The sequence below is a fragment of the Cavia porcellus genome, unplaced genomic scaffold, assembly GCF_034190915.1.
Source record: "Cavia porcellus strain 051 isolate PalLab524CR breed Dunkin Hartley unplaced genomic scaffold, mCavPor4.1 scaffold_7, whole genome shotgun sequence".
Classification (NCBI taxonomy): domain Eukaryota; kingdom Metazoa; phylum Chordata; class Mammalia; order Rodentia; family Caviidae; genus Cavia; species Cavia porcellus.
In genome coordinates this window covers 56384490-56397235 of record NW_026947490.1, presented here as the reverse complement: position 1 = coordinate 56397235, position 12746 = coordinate 56384490, and the positions used below count along the sequence as shown (strand labels likewise).

The window sequence follows — 12746 nt, the reverse complement described above, 5'->3', positions numbered from 1 at the left end:
TTATATTCGTTGTATGAAAACTTGAAATTAGTTGCCATAAGAAAGAACTAATGAAAATGATCTTGCAAATGTTAGCTTCAATTAGTAGGTAGCACGGGGGTGGGGAACAGAAAGTAAAGAAATAAAAACAAAAACAGAATTATTCACTTTTATTAAGAATATATATTTAAGTAAAACCTTTATAAATGTTGCCTTAAGCAAACATTATATTTAACATATGTGAGTATTTGGAAAGGTGGCATTTCCATTTTTAAAAATTAAGAAAAAAAGTTTGGGCAATAAAATAAATTAATTAGAAATGGAAATAATTGACCAAATAATTGGTTAAACATTTGATATTCTAGAGGTAGAATAATATAGCATTGCTTTTTACTTGGAAAAAAAAGGACAGAAAAAGTTTAGAGCTTTGGATTCGTAATTTCCCGGATCTGAATCTTGACTTTGCCACCTGCTAACATGCAAGGGGTTGTTATTCACATTGTCTTGAATCTCCTTTTTCCTCATTTGTGCTGTGTGGATACATGTATTTAAACAATTATTCTCCCATCTTTTAAAAAAACATAATCCAGGGCTCAGGATGTAACCTAGTGGTGGAGCACTTGCTTCACATGTGCAAGGCCCTGAGTTTGATCCCAAACACCACAAAAATAAAACATAAATAAATATTCACTAGTGGGCCATCTTAACACAGCCTATAACATTTCAATTTGAAATTTAATGAACAGTGATTCTTTAGTTTGAACCAAGCATTGTTGTAGTAACCTTGGAGCCTCAAGTTTTGCAAGTTATTTCCTTTCTTCAAAGCTGTAATTGGTAGAGCAAGTACTTGAAGTACCACGGTATGGAGGGAGGCCTGAGTGCTGACTGGAGGCCTCGGGAAAAGCCTCCGAGAGGACGAGCTGTTTGAAGAGACTTTTTAAACACTTGTGGGGCTTTCAGAGCTTGGGAAGATAGTTTGGAAAGGGAATAGGGAAAATAATAATGGTATATGCTTAAGGCACGAAAGCATCTAAATAATTAAAAGAACTGATTATTTGTGCCCATCTTTGTGATTAGTTCAGATCTTTGGGCCGTGATTTTAATGAGTCAGATGCAAAGCAACACAGTTGGAGTCAGGATATAAAATATAAATATGGTTCATTTTATTTGACTTATGCTAGAGTCATAGTAAACTTAGTTTTAACTAATTGTAATTCTCTGAATTTTGAACATTAATCTGTTTCTATACAAATTTCCCTCTTTTACTGAGATTACAAGTGTGTGTTACCATGTTTTGCAAGATTACCTTGTTTTTAATTTAATTTTATATATTGTAATTGATCGAAGTGTAGTAGTTCCACATGTAATCAAGCAGTTTGGTAGACTATTGCAGCAGAACCACAAATTTGAGCCCAGTGTGGCAGGTTAGTGACAACAAAACCTTATTTCAAAACAAAGAACAGAAAAAGATTGGGGATGTAGGTCAGTGTTTAACTCCCAGTACCACATTTTAAAACAGTTAAAATTAAATCTGTTTCTTATGAGCTTTTCATTGTGGGAAATAAGAACTTTGTTAATCAGTTTTTGTAAAACTCATATTTAGGATATCTAAAACAGAGACTTTATATTATGAAACTTTAATGGTAGTTGCATAATTCTATTTCATATTTTGTAAATTCAAGATAAGGGATCTTATGTGTCAAAGCGATTTCTCTCTGTCTTTAGGAAATGGAATTCTTTTTTCCTTCAAGAGGAGGTTGTGGGCCAGCAAACACAGCCAAATTTACCAACTGTACCTGCTGTATCGTTAAGCCTCATGCCGTCAGTGAAGGTGAGTGCTGTGCTGAGTATACCACACCTCGTGCATTTTGTTTGGACAATAGTTTATCCTGTTAGTGGTTCTTTTCTTGATACATTTTACATAATAAAGTATACATTTTCCAACTAAATTTATTTCTCTTTGAAGACACATGAATAAAGGGAAAATTATAATGGAAAATCTTTCTAAATCTCCATCTTTCTTAGTGCATCTACATTTTTAGGAGGTGTACCATAGATTGCTTGTCATGGACCTGCTCACTTGAGTACTTGATTTTTAATCTTCTTCTGGGCTTCCAGTCATATGACTGTGTTTTAATTAGCTCACTAAATAATTCTCCTAATATTTTATTGAAAACAGTGTCTACCATGCCTGAGAAAGTTGAAGAAAAGCTCTTTAATGGTGACACACATGCACATACTTGCATACACAGGGAAAGACAAAGAGGGCACAAGTTTTGCTTTATCTTTAATCGAATTTCCTCATCTGTGTTAGTCTATTGTATGAATTTCTATCAGCTACCCCAATTTTTAAAAGTGAAATGGAGCATAATTAAAAAGACCATATTTAAATGTTACAGTATACTAATAATACACAATTTGATGTAGTTTTAAATTTTATGTTTTCTAAGCTTCAAGATAATTCATGGAGAGAGTAGAAAACTGGAAAATAAAAATACATTAAAAAGAAAACAAAAAATTACCTGTTTTATCTAGAGGCAGTTATTTATTTATTTACCTTTTTCATTTATTTATTTTTTTAGTTTTTATTTTGTGGTACTGGGATTGAATCCAGGGCAAGAAGTCAGCTCTGAGCTAAATTCCCAGCCCAACCCCTTTTATTTTGTTTTATTTTACTTTAAGGCAGAATTTCTCTGAGTTGTCCAGGCTGATTGTGAATTTGGGATTTCCCTGTTTTGGCCCTCTATAAGTATCCGGGTTATAGGTATGTGCCACCATGCCTGACCATTGTTAATATTTCAATACATTTCCTCCAAATGTGTGTTTGTGTAGGTGCATGATCTAAGAAGTAATTGTTAACATTATATGCTATACACTATTGCTTTAGTTTTTGTGAGCATTTTTGCCCACTCTTAAGTCTTTGTGCATATTTTAATAGTTTATTTAATATTTAATATTGGTCATATGGATGTGTATATTATTTGGATCCTTAGGTTGTTTCTAGTTTTTGATATTGAAAATAAGGCTTTGAAGAATGTCTGTGTACATAAATATTTGATGAGCTCTCCAATCATTTCCTCTGGCTAGTTTTCTAGAAGTAAAATTATTGGTTGAATAGACATGAACCTTAAAGATCTTGTTGCATAATTAATAGTTATTTAATTATTTAAGAAATGCTGAATATCTAATAGGTCCTTAGGACCATAATTGTAGGGATCTTAGATGAATGCAGGGTAACAAACATTTATGGAGAATTACCATTATGTGCTAGGTAGCAGCTGTGTTGGAAATGTATATTATCTCCCTTAATCTTCAAAGTGAGAATGTCAAGCAGGTGGGTTTAACATTCTTTTCCAGGTAAGCAAGCTGAAGTTCTATGAGATTATGCCTTCTAGTTTAGTGTAGAAAACCCAGGATGCAGACTCTGTAGATTTTTTTTTTTTTTTTTTTTTTTTTTTAGCACTAATGTTCTTTCCTCTAGATGCATTGTCCCAAAAGCAGCAAATCCTAAAACATAACACTTCCACAGGGAGTGATAGCAATAAAAATGTTTAAAGATTTGTGAAAAAATTAGAGATTTTTATGTTGCATTCACACACGTACACACACCCAATGTATACCTCAGTAGATAAGCAAAATGATCATCATTTAAGATCCCAGGTTTTTAAAAAATAGATCATACATACATATATATGTACACACATATAACACATACATGTTTAAATGTTATGAGTTCTTATTTGAAATTCTCAACTTTTAAAAAACCTTTGTGTCTTAGTATGTTTCACTAGTTTTTATCTAATTTAATCTTTTCTAAAAAATGTGATTAGATACAAAAAGGCTGAGATAAAGTGGAAGTAGGATAAATAATATCTGTAGACCTTATAACTATACAGGTGAATGTAAAACCTAATAAAATGATAATATATGTAAATAAAAGGTGATGTTGCAATGAGTGATTCTATTATATATAATTTTTATATTTAACACAGGTTAAAATCATTTGCAAGCCAGGCACACCTATAATCTCAGCACTCAAACAAATTTAGTGATTTAATGAGACCCTGTCTCAAAATTTTAAGAAAAGGAGATACCGGGGATGTATCTCAGTATAAAGGCCCTGGGTTTAATCCCTACTACCTCAACAGCAAAATGTTTTCAGTTAGAGCTTTACTTGGAAGGTTAACTACATTCCTTTTTAAACTTTTTTTGATGGTGCTAGAGGTTAAGTACAGGGCCTTGCACGTGATATGCTAGTGCTGTACCGCTGAGGTATGTTAGGGATATACATTAATTAAGGCAGAGCAGTTTTAATAGAATCTTTTCAGGTGGCAGAATCAACTTTGACATTTTAAGGCTTTGCTTTTCTGTTGTTTTCCTTTTCTTTCTAAACCTGGATTTCAGGGATACTAAGACACATTGTGAATTAATGTAATTAACTCAGTTTAGATTAAGCCGCGGCTAAAACGAAGTAGAGTTTGAAGTCTCATATTGAATTTATTGTGATTGCCTTGGTTCCTCTGCATTGCTGTTTTCTTTAATGACCCCGTCTTCTGGTGTACTTAATTTTACCTGTGGTCAGAAAGAAGACATTTTTGAGAAAGGATAAGGGAAAGTTGCTGTCAGAAAGAAGAAATTTTTGAGAAAGGATAAAGGAAAGTTGCTGTCAGAGCTACTTAAATAGCATCTGTTGACCGCTAACTTGCCCCTCCAAAAGGCCAGGGGAGATTGTGGATGAAGCAAAGCTAGTATTTGTTACTACAATAAGGAAAAGCACAACCTTGTTGACATCTATGCTCTACAAGGGAGAGGTCATGGGTAAATACGGTAGAGTTTGGGGTCTACCTTTGAGAGTCTTAATGTGACTCATTGAGAGAGGTGATTTGATTGATACTGTATGTAGTGGAAAGACCCATGGGTCTTCACTATGACTTCTGAATGCGCAGTTGTCTGCTAAGTGAGTTGTTTGCTCAGTTGAAGGATATTGTGAAAGGGACTGTTGTGAAAGTGTGTTGTTGGGGTAAAAGGGTTTGGAGGGAAGTTTCTGAAGCAAACAATGAAGTTACTTATGAATTTGCATCCTTATCTTTCTGGGCCTGAATTCCTGGGCATGAAGCGTAGTCATGTGTGTATGTAGGAGTCTTAGTTCTTAGTCCTGTACCAACTCTGTGTGGATGTAGTGGTTTCACTTTTCACTTCTAAGGGGGCTGAGAGAGACAGAATGAGAGACAGACAGACAGACAGAGACAGAGACAGGGACAGAGAAACAGAGGGTGCTTTGTGGAGCAGATGATGGGATAAAGAAAGTGTATTTGAGGCATTTGCAGTGTTTTTAAATGTGTGATTGAAACATACTGTATTGTCATTTTGAGCCATTTAAAAAGAGTGAAAAAACAGGTAAATATGTTTGAGTTTTTTTTAATTTTAAAATTATGCAACATGTTTGTTTTCATATGTAATTAATTACATCCATAAAGTGAATAATTTTATTACTCTGAAATCAAGCTGTATAGGTTTAAGTTCTTGCTCTGCAACTTACTAGCCATGAATATAAAATCTTTTGTCTCTTTGTATCTATCCTCTTTCCTTTTTTTGTAAAATGAGAATAATATTACAGTTTCTTCTTGAATAACTGATGATTGAATGTATTAGTATATGAGCAGCACTTGGGACAGTGTCAGGGACTTACCGTGTTGTATAAGTAATGTTGGCCTTACTACTGTCAGCTTCAAACTCTATTTCCACTACTGCTGCTACTAATGTTATTATCTTTTAATTTTTAAGTAAGTTGAGTGATTCGCTTGTAACAAGGTGATGTGTCAAATGGAGAAAAAATCAAACATCCACAAGGAATAAAATGCCTAATCATTGTTTAAGGAGCAAAAAGCGTATTTTTCCTAGGTAAAGCCTAGGTCTAAGTTAAGTTCATGAAATAGGATTATTGCTTACATTTGGTTAATTATGCAGCTATTTCTGAATGCCTGTTATGATTGGCACTGGACAGGAGGTGGCAGCCAGATCTGGGAGAGCTGCTTTTGTACAGACAGTTTAGCCCTTAGAAATGATAGAACCTTGAAGTTTGTTGGACAATTTCCTGTCTTGTAGCAGATTCATTTGTTAAACAGTGTTACTGCATTCTTCATTCAGTAGTCTTTTCTGAAATTGTTTCTTTACCAGTCAAATGAGTTAAGGTGGTTTAAAAGTGTTGTCTAGTACTAGGTTTTAAATTCAAATAATCTATTATTCAGTGAGACTGGATAAAGAAACTATAAAAATTCTTGTAAAAATTATATTTTGTATCTCAATATATATTTTCTGTAAAACTTAATTTTCAGGGAGAGTGTATTAAAATAATTTTAGGTTTTTAAAGTGTATGGAAACACTTTGGGGTTGTTGTGTTTAGTCAAACCGGAAGCACATTAGCCATTAGAATGCTAGATCGTTTATAAATTTGACACTGGGACTGACACTGATATGCTAATTGAAACAATTGTTAGCAAGACAGTCATATATATAAAATTGGGTTGTTCTTTGTTAAGAACCTCTTTTGGAATCTTAGTATCTACTTTAATTACGCCTAGTTTAGATTCTAGGTAGACCAGGAACCCCAAAAGACACAGTCTGCCAGTGCAGCCCCCTAACATTGGGCTAATTAGGTTATGTCCTGGTCATCTCTACCAAATTTCCTTCATATAATTCAGCTTCCGTTGTCCTAGAGAAGAGGTATGAAATTTTTGGTGTAAAGAAATTGAATGCAAATGTTGTAAATCTAGGTTTTCACAGAAAAATCTTGGAAGTGTCTTAGTTTTGCTTGCAATATCACAATTTTGGAGTTCTGTGATTGTTCTATTTTTATCTGAAAATGTAGACCGTTAGATGGAATTTGTAACATCTACCAAATAAATTGAACTACATGTAAGACCTGAATTTGAATTCACAGAGCTTATGTATTTTTGAAATATAAAATTATAGGTGCTAAAAATATCCCATGAATTTATAAATTAAATGAAATTAGTTATTGATTGATTTAGGAAGAAGCTTGAGTTCTGCTGTCCCTATGAAACAGGATTGTATTTAATGGCCCTAGAGAGATATGTGTGCATTAAACTTAAACAATTTACTTTTAAATAATGAAGTTTTGTTTGCTAATGTGTCCCCAAATCTAATAGCCTTTAGAGGAAAACGGGAGTCCCTATGATTGTCAGTGATTTGGCGTGGGAGAAGGCAAAGGGTCTTTCAGGGTTGTTCATGGGATTATTAAAAAGGGCTTTTGCAAGACACAAAGTGACCCAGTGTTTCATTTTTAGTGTTAGTTGTTCATATTTATGAAGTGCTAAATATCCTTGCATGAAATCCTTCATTCTTAAAATAGAGAGTGAATATTACTTGTAACCTATGTCACAAAAGAGGAAACCTAAGCAGGACGGTGTTAACCTGACCGAGGTCCGCCAGCTCTTACCGCATGGGGCAGGATTTGTACCAAGATGGTTTTCATTCTATTCCACTGTAGTATTCTGCCTCCATATGGATGATCATTTAGGCCTTACAATACGAAACCCACACTGTTTACAAGTGTGGAATCTCAGAACTAAAGGGATTGACAGCACTCCAAATGCAGAGCTGTTTAATTCCACAACTGAGATTATTTTATAACATTTTAATAGGAATAATAATTTTTATGGTTTTTATTTAGAATTTTTTCTTTTTTAATTAAAAATAAAAGACAGAATGAAACCAAAAATGAATAGACAATAATAAAGATCAGAAAACACAATCTTTTATCAAACTGTCACCATAATTTTCTATATAGATTAACCTTTTGATTCTTACAGTTCTGTAAAAATAAAAAAGACTCAGAATAGTCTAAACAACTTTGATAAGGGAACAAAATTAGAGCTCCAAACCTCCACAACCCCACAACTTACAACAAAGTTACACCAATCATGACAAAATGGTACCGATAGACAAACCACCAAAATATCAATATAAAGTCCCAAAACAGATACCCACATAGCAGACATTTGATTTCTGGCAAAGATGCAAAAGCAATTAAGTGGAGAAAGGATTGCATCCTCAATAAATGTACTGAAACAACTGGATCTCCACATGCAAAAACCCCAGACCTTGTAGCACATCACAAATTTCTTAAAGCATCCAAAAGTCAACTCAAAATGGTTCACAGTGTATTAGTTAAAGTGAAGGCAGGTGTGGCCTGAGCCATTGCTTGGCTGACGTCATTCCCTCTGGAATAAAAATATGTTTTTCCCTTATCATACTAATGAAACAATGCGATAATTATGCATGTGTAACATGTTTATTTCATTATTAAGTATGTTTTTAAGGCACATCCATTTACCTATAAAAATGTCCAGTTTATCCATTCCTTAGTTGATGGGTATTTAGGTTGTTTCCAAGATTTGCCTATCATAAACTGTGCTACTATTGACATGAGTGCACATATATTGCTGTGGTATAATGTTTTTAATTCTTTGGGGGAGGATACCCAGAAGGGGAATGGCTGGGTTGAATGGGAGATCCAATCCTAGTTTTCTGAGGACTCGCTACCCTGATTTCTACAGTGGTTGCACCAGTCTACACTCCCATCAACAGTGGAGAAGGTTTTTTGTTTTTGTTTTTTTCCTCACAGCCCCTCCAGCATTTGTTACTGGTTGCTTTCTTGATAGTAGCCATTCTTTCTGGGGTGAGGTGGAATCTCAGTGTTGTTTTAATTTCTATCTATCAAATGACCAGTGATGTTGAACGTTTTTTCATGTACTTATTTGCTGTTTGTAATTCTTCATCTGAAAAGTGTGTGTTCATCTCAGATGCCCATTTTTGGATAAGGTCTTTAAATCTGGAAGGACTGATTTTTTTGAGTTCTTTATACATTCTGAAAAATAATTGTTTACCTGAAGAACAGCTGGCAAACATTTTCTCTCACGTTGTAGGTTGTCTCTTCACTCTGTTGGTGGTTTCTCTTGCTGTGCAAAACTTTTTTAATAGGGTGAGATCCTATATTATGATTCTTTACAGTAAGTCTTGTGCACTCTGGGTTTAATTCATAACGTCTTTGCCTACACTAATATTTTCAAGAGTTTTGCCTACTCTGTCTTCCAGCAGATTTAATGTTTCGGTTTTATATTAAGTTATTGAATCCATTCTAATTTTAGCTTAGTACCGTGTGAAAGATATGGGTTCAGTTTTAATCTTTGGCATCTGGAAAGCCAGTTTTTCCAACACCATTTATTAAAGAGACGATCTTTCTTCCAATGAATGTATTTGGCACCGTTGTCAAAGATAAGGTAGCTTACTGTGTCTGCAGTTATTTCTGTATCTTCTAATGTGTTCCACTGATCTTCAGGTCTGTTTTTTGCTCATACCACAATGTTTTTATCACAGTAGCTTTACAGTATAATTTCAAGTCAGGGATTGTGATGCCCTCTGTCTTGCCTTTGTTGCCTAGGATCACCTTTGTGATTCTAGGTCTTTCCTGATTCCAGAGGAATTTTATGATTGTTTTCTCTAATTCTGTTAGATATGCTGTTGGAATTTTGATTGGAATTGCATTGAATCTGTATAACAGTTTTGGAAGTATGACCATTTTCACTATATTGGTTCTTCCTACCCAAGAACACAGGATATCGCTCCATTTATTAATATCCTCACCAATCTCCTTTTTCAGAGTACTGTAGTTTTCAATGTAGAGGTCTTTACATCTTTTGTTTGATTCCTAAGTATTTCTTTTTTTGGATGCTATTATAAAGATATAGTTGCCATTTCTCTCTCAGTGAGTATCTCAGTTACTTTTCTCTTGTTGCTGGGACAAAATACCCAACACTCAAAATGAAGGAAGGAAAGGTTTATTTAGCTTACAGATTTTGAAGGTTTTAGTCCATAATCAGGTAGCTTCAAGGCAGGGTGGCATGGCACTGGGGCAACACTTTAAGACAGTAGCCAGAGCCAAAGCAGCCAAAGCTAAAAGGTAATAAAACAAGCGTCTTCTGGCTTATACTGTACACAGGCCACCCACACCCCTCTAGGGTGGGTGTAACACTCACACAGTCTCCTTGCCCTCCTTTGCTCAGGATGAGGATATTTACAAAGTAGGAACCCTGGCTTCCTGGCATCTCTCAGGTAAACTTCTAAATTGCTCAAGTTGAAACAATGTATCCACCATAACAGTGAGTTTGTTATTGGTTTACAAGAAGGCTACTGATTTTTGACTATTGACTTTATAACCAGCTACATTACTAAATTTGCTTATAGAAGTCTTTTGGTGGAGCCTTTGGGGTCTTCTAAGAAGAGTTATCATGTCATCTTTAAATAATGATAATTTAACTTCTTCCTTTGCGATCTTTATTCCTTTTGTCTCTTTCTCTTGTCAAACAGCTCTGGCTAAAGTTATTCCCGTGGCTCTATGATGTTTCAAGAGAGGCTGTTTTCTGTGCTGCTTGTACTGCGCCATCTTCCCAGAAGTCTTTACTTTTTGTTTTAAAGGCATTCATTTGACTAAATCCAGAAAATATTCCTTTATTTTTGTATTTAAAAGAGTATGCTATTTCTAAGTTTAGTCAGCCTCTGTGTCTGTAAGCTCTGTGGATTCCATCAAATGTGGCTGGAAAATATTCAGAAAAGCATTGCATGTACATACTGAAATGTGCTCACTTTTTCTTGTTTTATTAGTTGAATAGTACAGTATAACAACTATTTACATAGCATTTATGTTGTATTAGGTATTAAAAGTAATCTAGAGATGGTTTAAACTTTATACGAAGACGTGAGTGGATTACATGCATGTACTATGCTGCTTTATATAAAGGACCTGAGCATATGCAGATACTAAAGGACACCGTGTAATTTATTTAACCTGTCTCGCTATGCCCCTCCTTTGCTTCTGTACTGTAGCATTACCATCTACCTTTTAGGATCCTTAAGAACCCTCTGCTCCTTCTGTGTGCATTTTATTCATTCTACTTTATTCCTTGAATGTATATTCCCTCATTCTCTCCACCCTCAAAATGTCATTTCCTCAGGAAAATTAGAAATGCCCTGAGCATGACCTGTTCTCTTGGCATGTTTTGCTTTTTCCTTCGTAGCGCTCAGCAGTTTTTTACTGCTGTAATGGTTGCTGTAATGCATGTTGTTGCATGTTGTAATGCTGTAATGGTTGCTGTAATGCATGTTGTTGTCCTCCAAATAGATGCCAGACTACCAGCTCTTGTCTCCCAGCCTGCACACCGGCTGGCTCATGGGAAGGCATGGTTTGGCTTCTTGATTCTCTTCCAGTTCCTTACGGTGTCACCTCAGTCTTTTTATCTGGCTCAACTTTTTTTTTTTTTTAACTTCACTTTATCTCTTATTTGATGTCTTTCTAGCTGTCTGTCTGATGGGTAAGATTTTTCTGTTGTCCTCCTTTCTGTTTAGTTATTTACTGGTTTGAAAGCCATAGATCAGGATTCAGCAGAAAGTAGCACTTGATTCAAATTGGGCCAGCTGCCTAATGTTATGAATAAAGTTTTATAAAACCCAGTCATCCATCTAAGTTGTACACTGTCTGTGACTGCTGTTGTGCCACACAGCAGCAGAACTGGGTGTTGTGATAAATACTGTATCCCTACTCACTGTCTTGGTTACTTTTCTCTCATTGATGAGATAAATTAACACCCTGAATTAAGGAAGGGGAAAGGGGCTTGTTCACTCTCCCCTTCTGCTCTTGCTTTTCTGCTGTCTTCTGCCTCCTTAAGCGTTGCCCTTGTGCCACGCCACCCTGCCTTACAGCTGGTTGATTATGGACTGAAACCTCCACAAACTGTGAGCTAAATAAACCTTTCCTTCCTTAATTTTGAGTGTTGGGTATTGCATTGAGAGAAAATTAACCAAGGCATCTGCGAAGCCTAAAATATTAACTTTCTGGCCTTCTACAGAATCTTTGCTATCAATAGTGTATTTTGGATTGGTTATGCCTAAACTTTAACATATATGCTTAGTATAAATTATATTGATAAAATTTAAACTTCTTTACTCCAGATTTGTCCTGAAATAAGAAAAGAAAATTAAGAATGCTTTTAAATAGTCACTGCAATCTCCCATTTTCCAAGTTATTTAAAAAAGTCAATTCTCTTTTATTTTTAAAACAACTTTACTTATGTATAATATTTTTATGCCTTAAATACCCAGAGTCTAGTTAAGAGGGTTTTGTCTGTTTATTTTGCATTACTGAAGATTAGCCAGGACTTTATGTATACTACACAAGTGCTGTGCCACAGCCAAGACCCCAGCTTTATTTATTTTGAGATAGGGTCTTACTAAAATGCACAGACTAACCTCAAACATATTTTTAAGGCTCAGCCTTCTAAGTAACTGGGATTCTAGGCATGTGGCACTGCACTCACCTAGGAATTCCTTAATGTATAAACTTTCTTGTGTCTCCTATGTTCTTTTTGCAGACATATAGAGATACTCTAAATAGATAGTTTTGATTGTTGGATAGGTTATTTGATTGTTGCTCTGTTGAAACAGGAGGATTAAATATTCCAAACTTTGTTATTTACCTTTATATTTATAATTTCTGTATTAAAGACAAGTGGAAAGTCACTGTGTCTTTTATCTTTTGAAGTCAGTGTGTACTCTTTATACTTGAATGGAATAAAGAAACATCTGTTGCTAGGCAGCCAGAGCACCAGTGCCTAGCAACTGTGGTATGATGCCTGCATCAGGAATGTTAGAGTCTTTTGAGAGCCTACTTAATGATCTGTACCCCCAGCAAA

At 34.9% G+C, this 12746-nt stretch overlaps 1 protein-coding gene across 6 annotated transcripts in view; it reads left to right on the top strand.

Annotated features, from left to right (window-relative positions):
• Nme7 (NME/NM23 family member 7) overlaps nucleotides 1-12746 on the top strand; it is a 226127-nt gene that overhangs the window by 71273 nt on the left and 142108 nt on the right. For all 6 annotated transcript variants that reach the window (XM_063253631.1, XM_063253632.1, XM_063253630.1 and 3 more), the window contains one exon: nucleotides 1705-1810. In XM_063253631.1, coding sequence (XP_063109701.1) covers nucleotides 1705-1810 — 106 coding nt within the window. The remainder of the gene's footprint in view (nucleotides 1-1704; nucleotides 1811-12746) is intronic.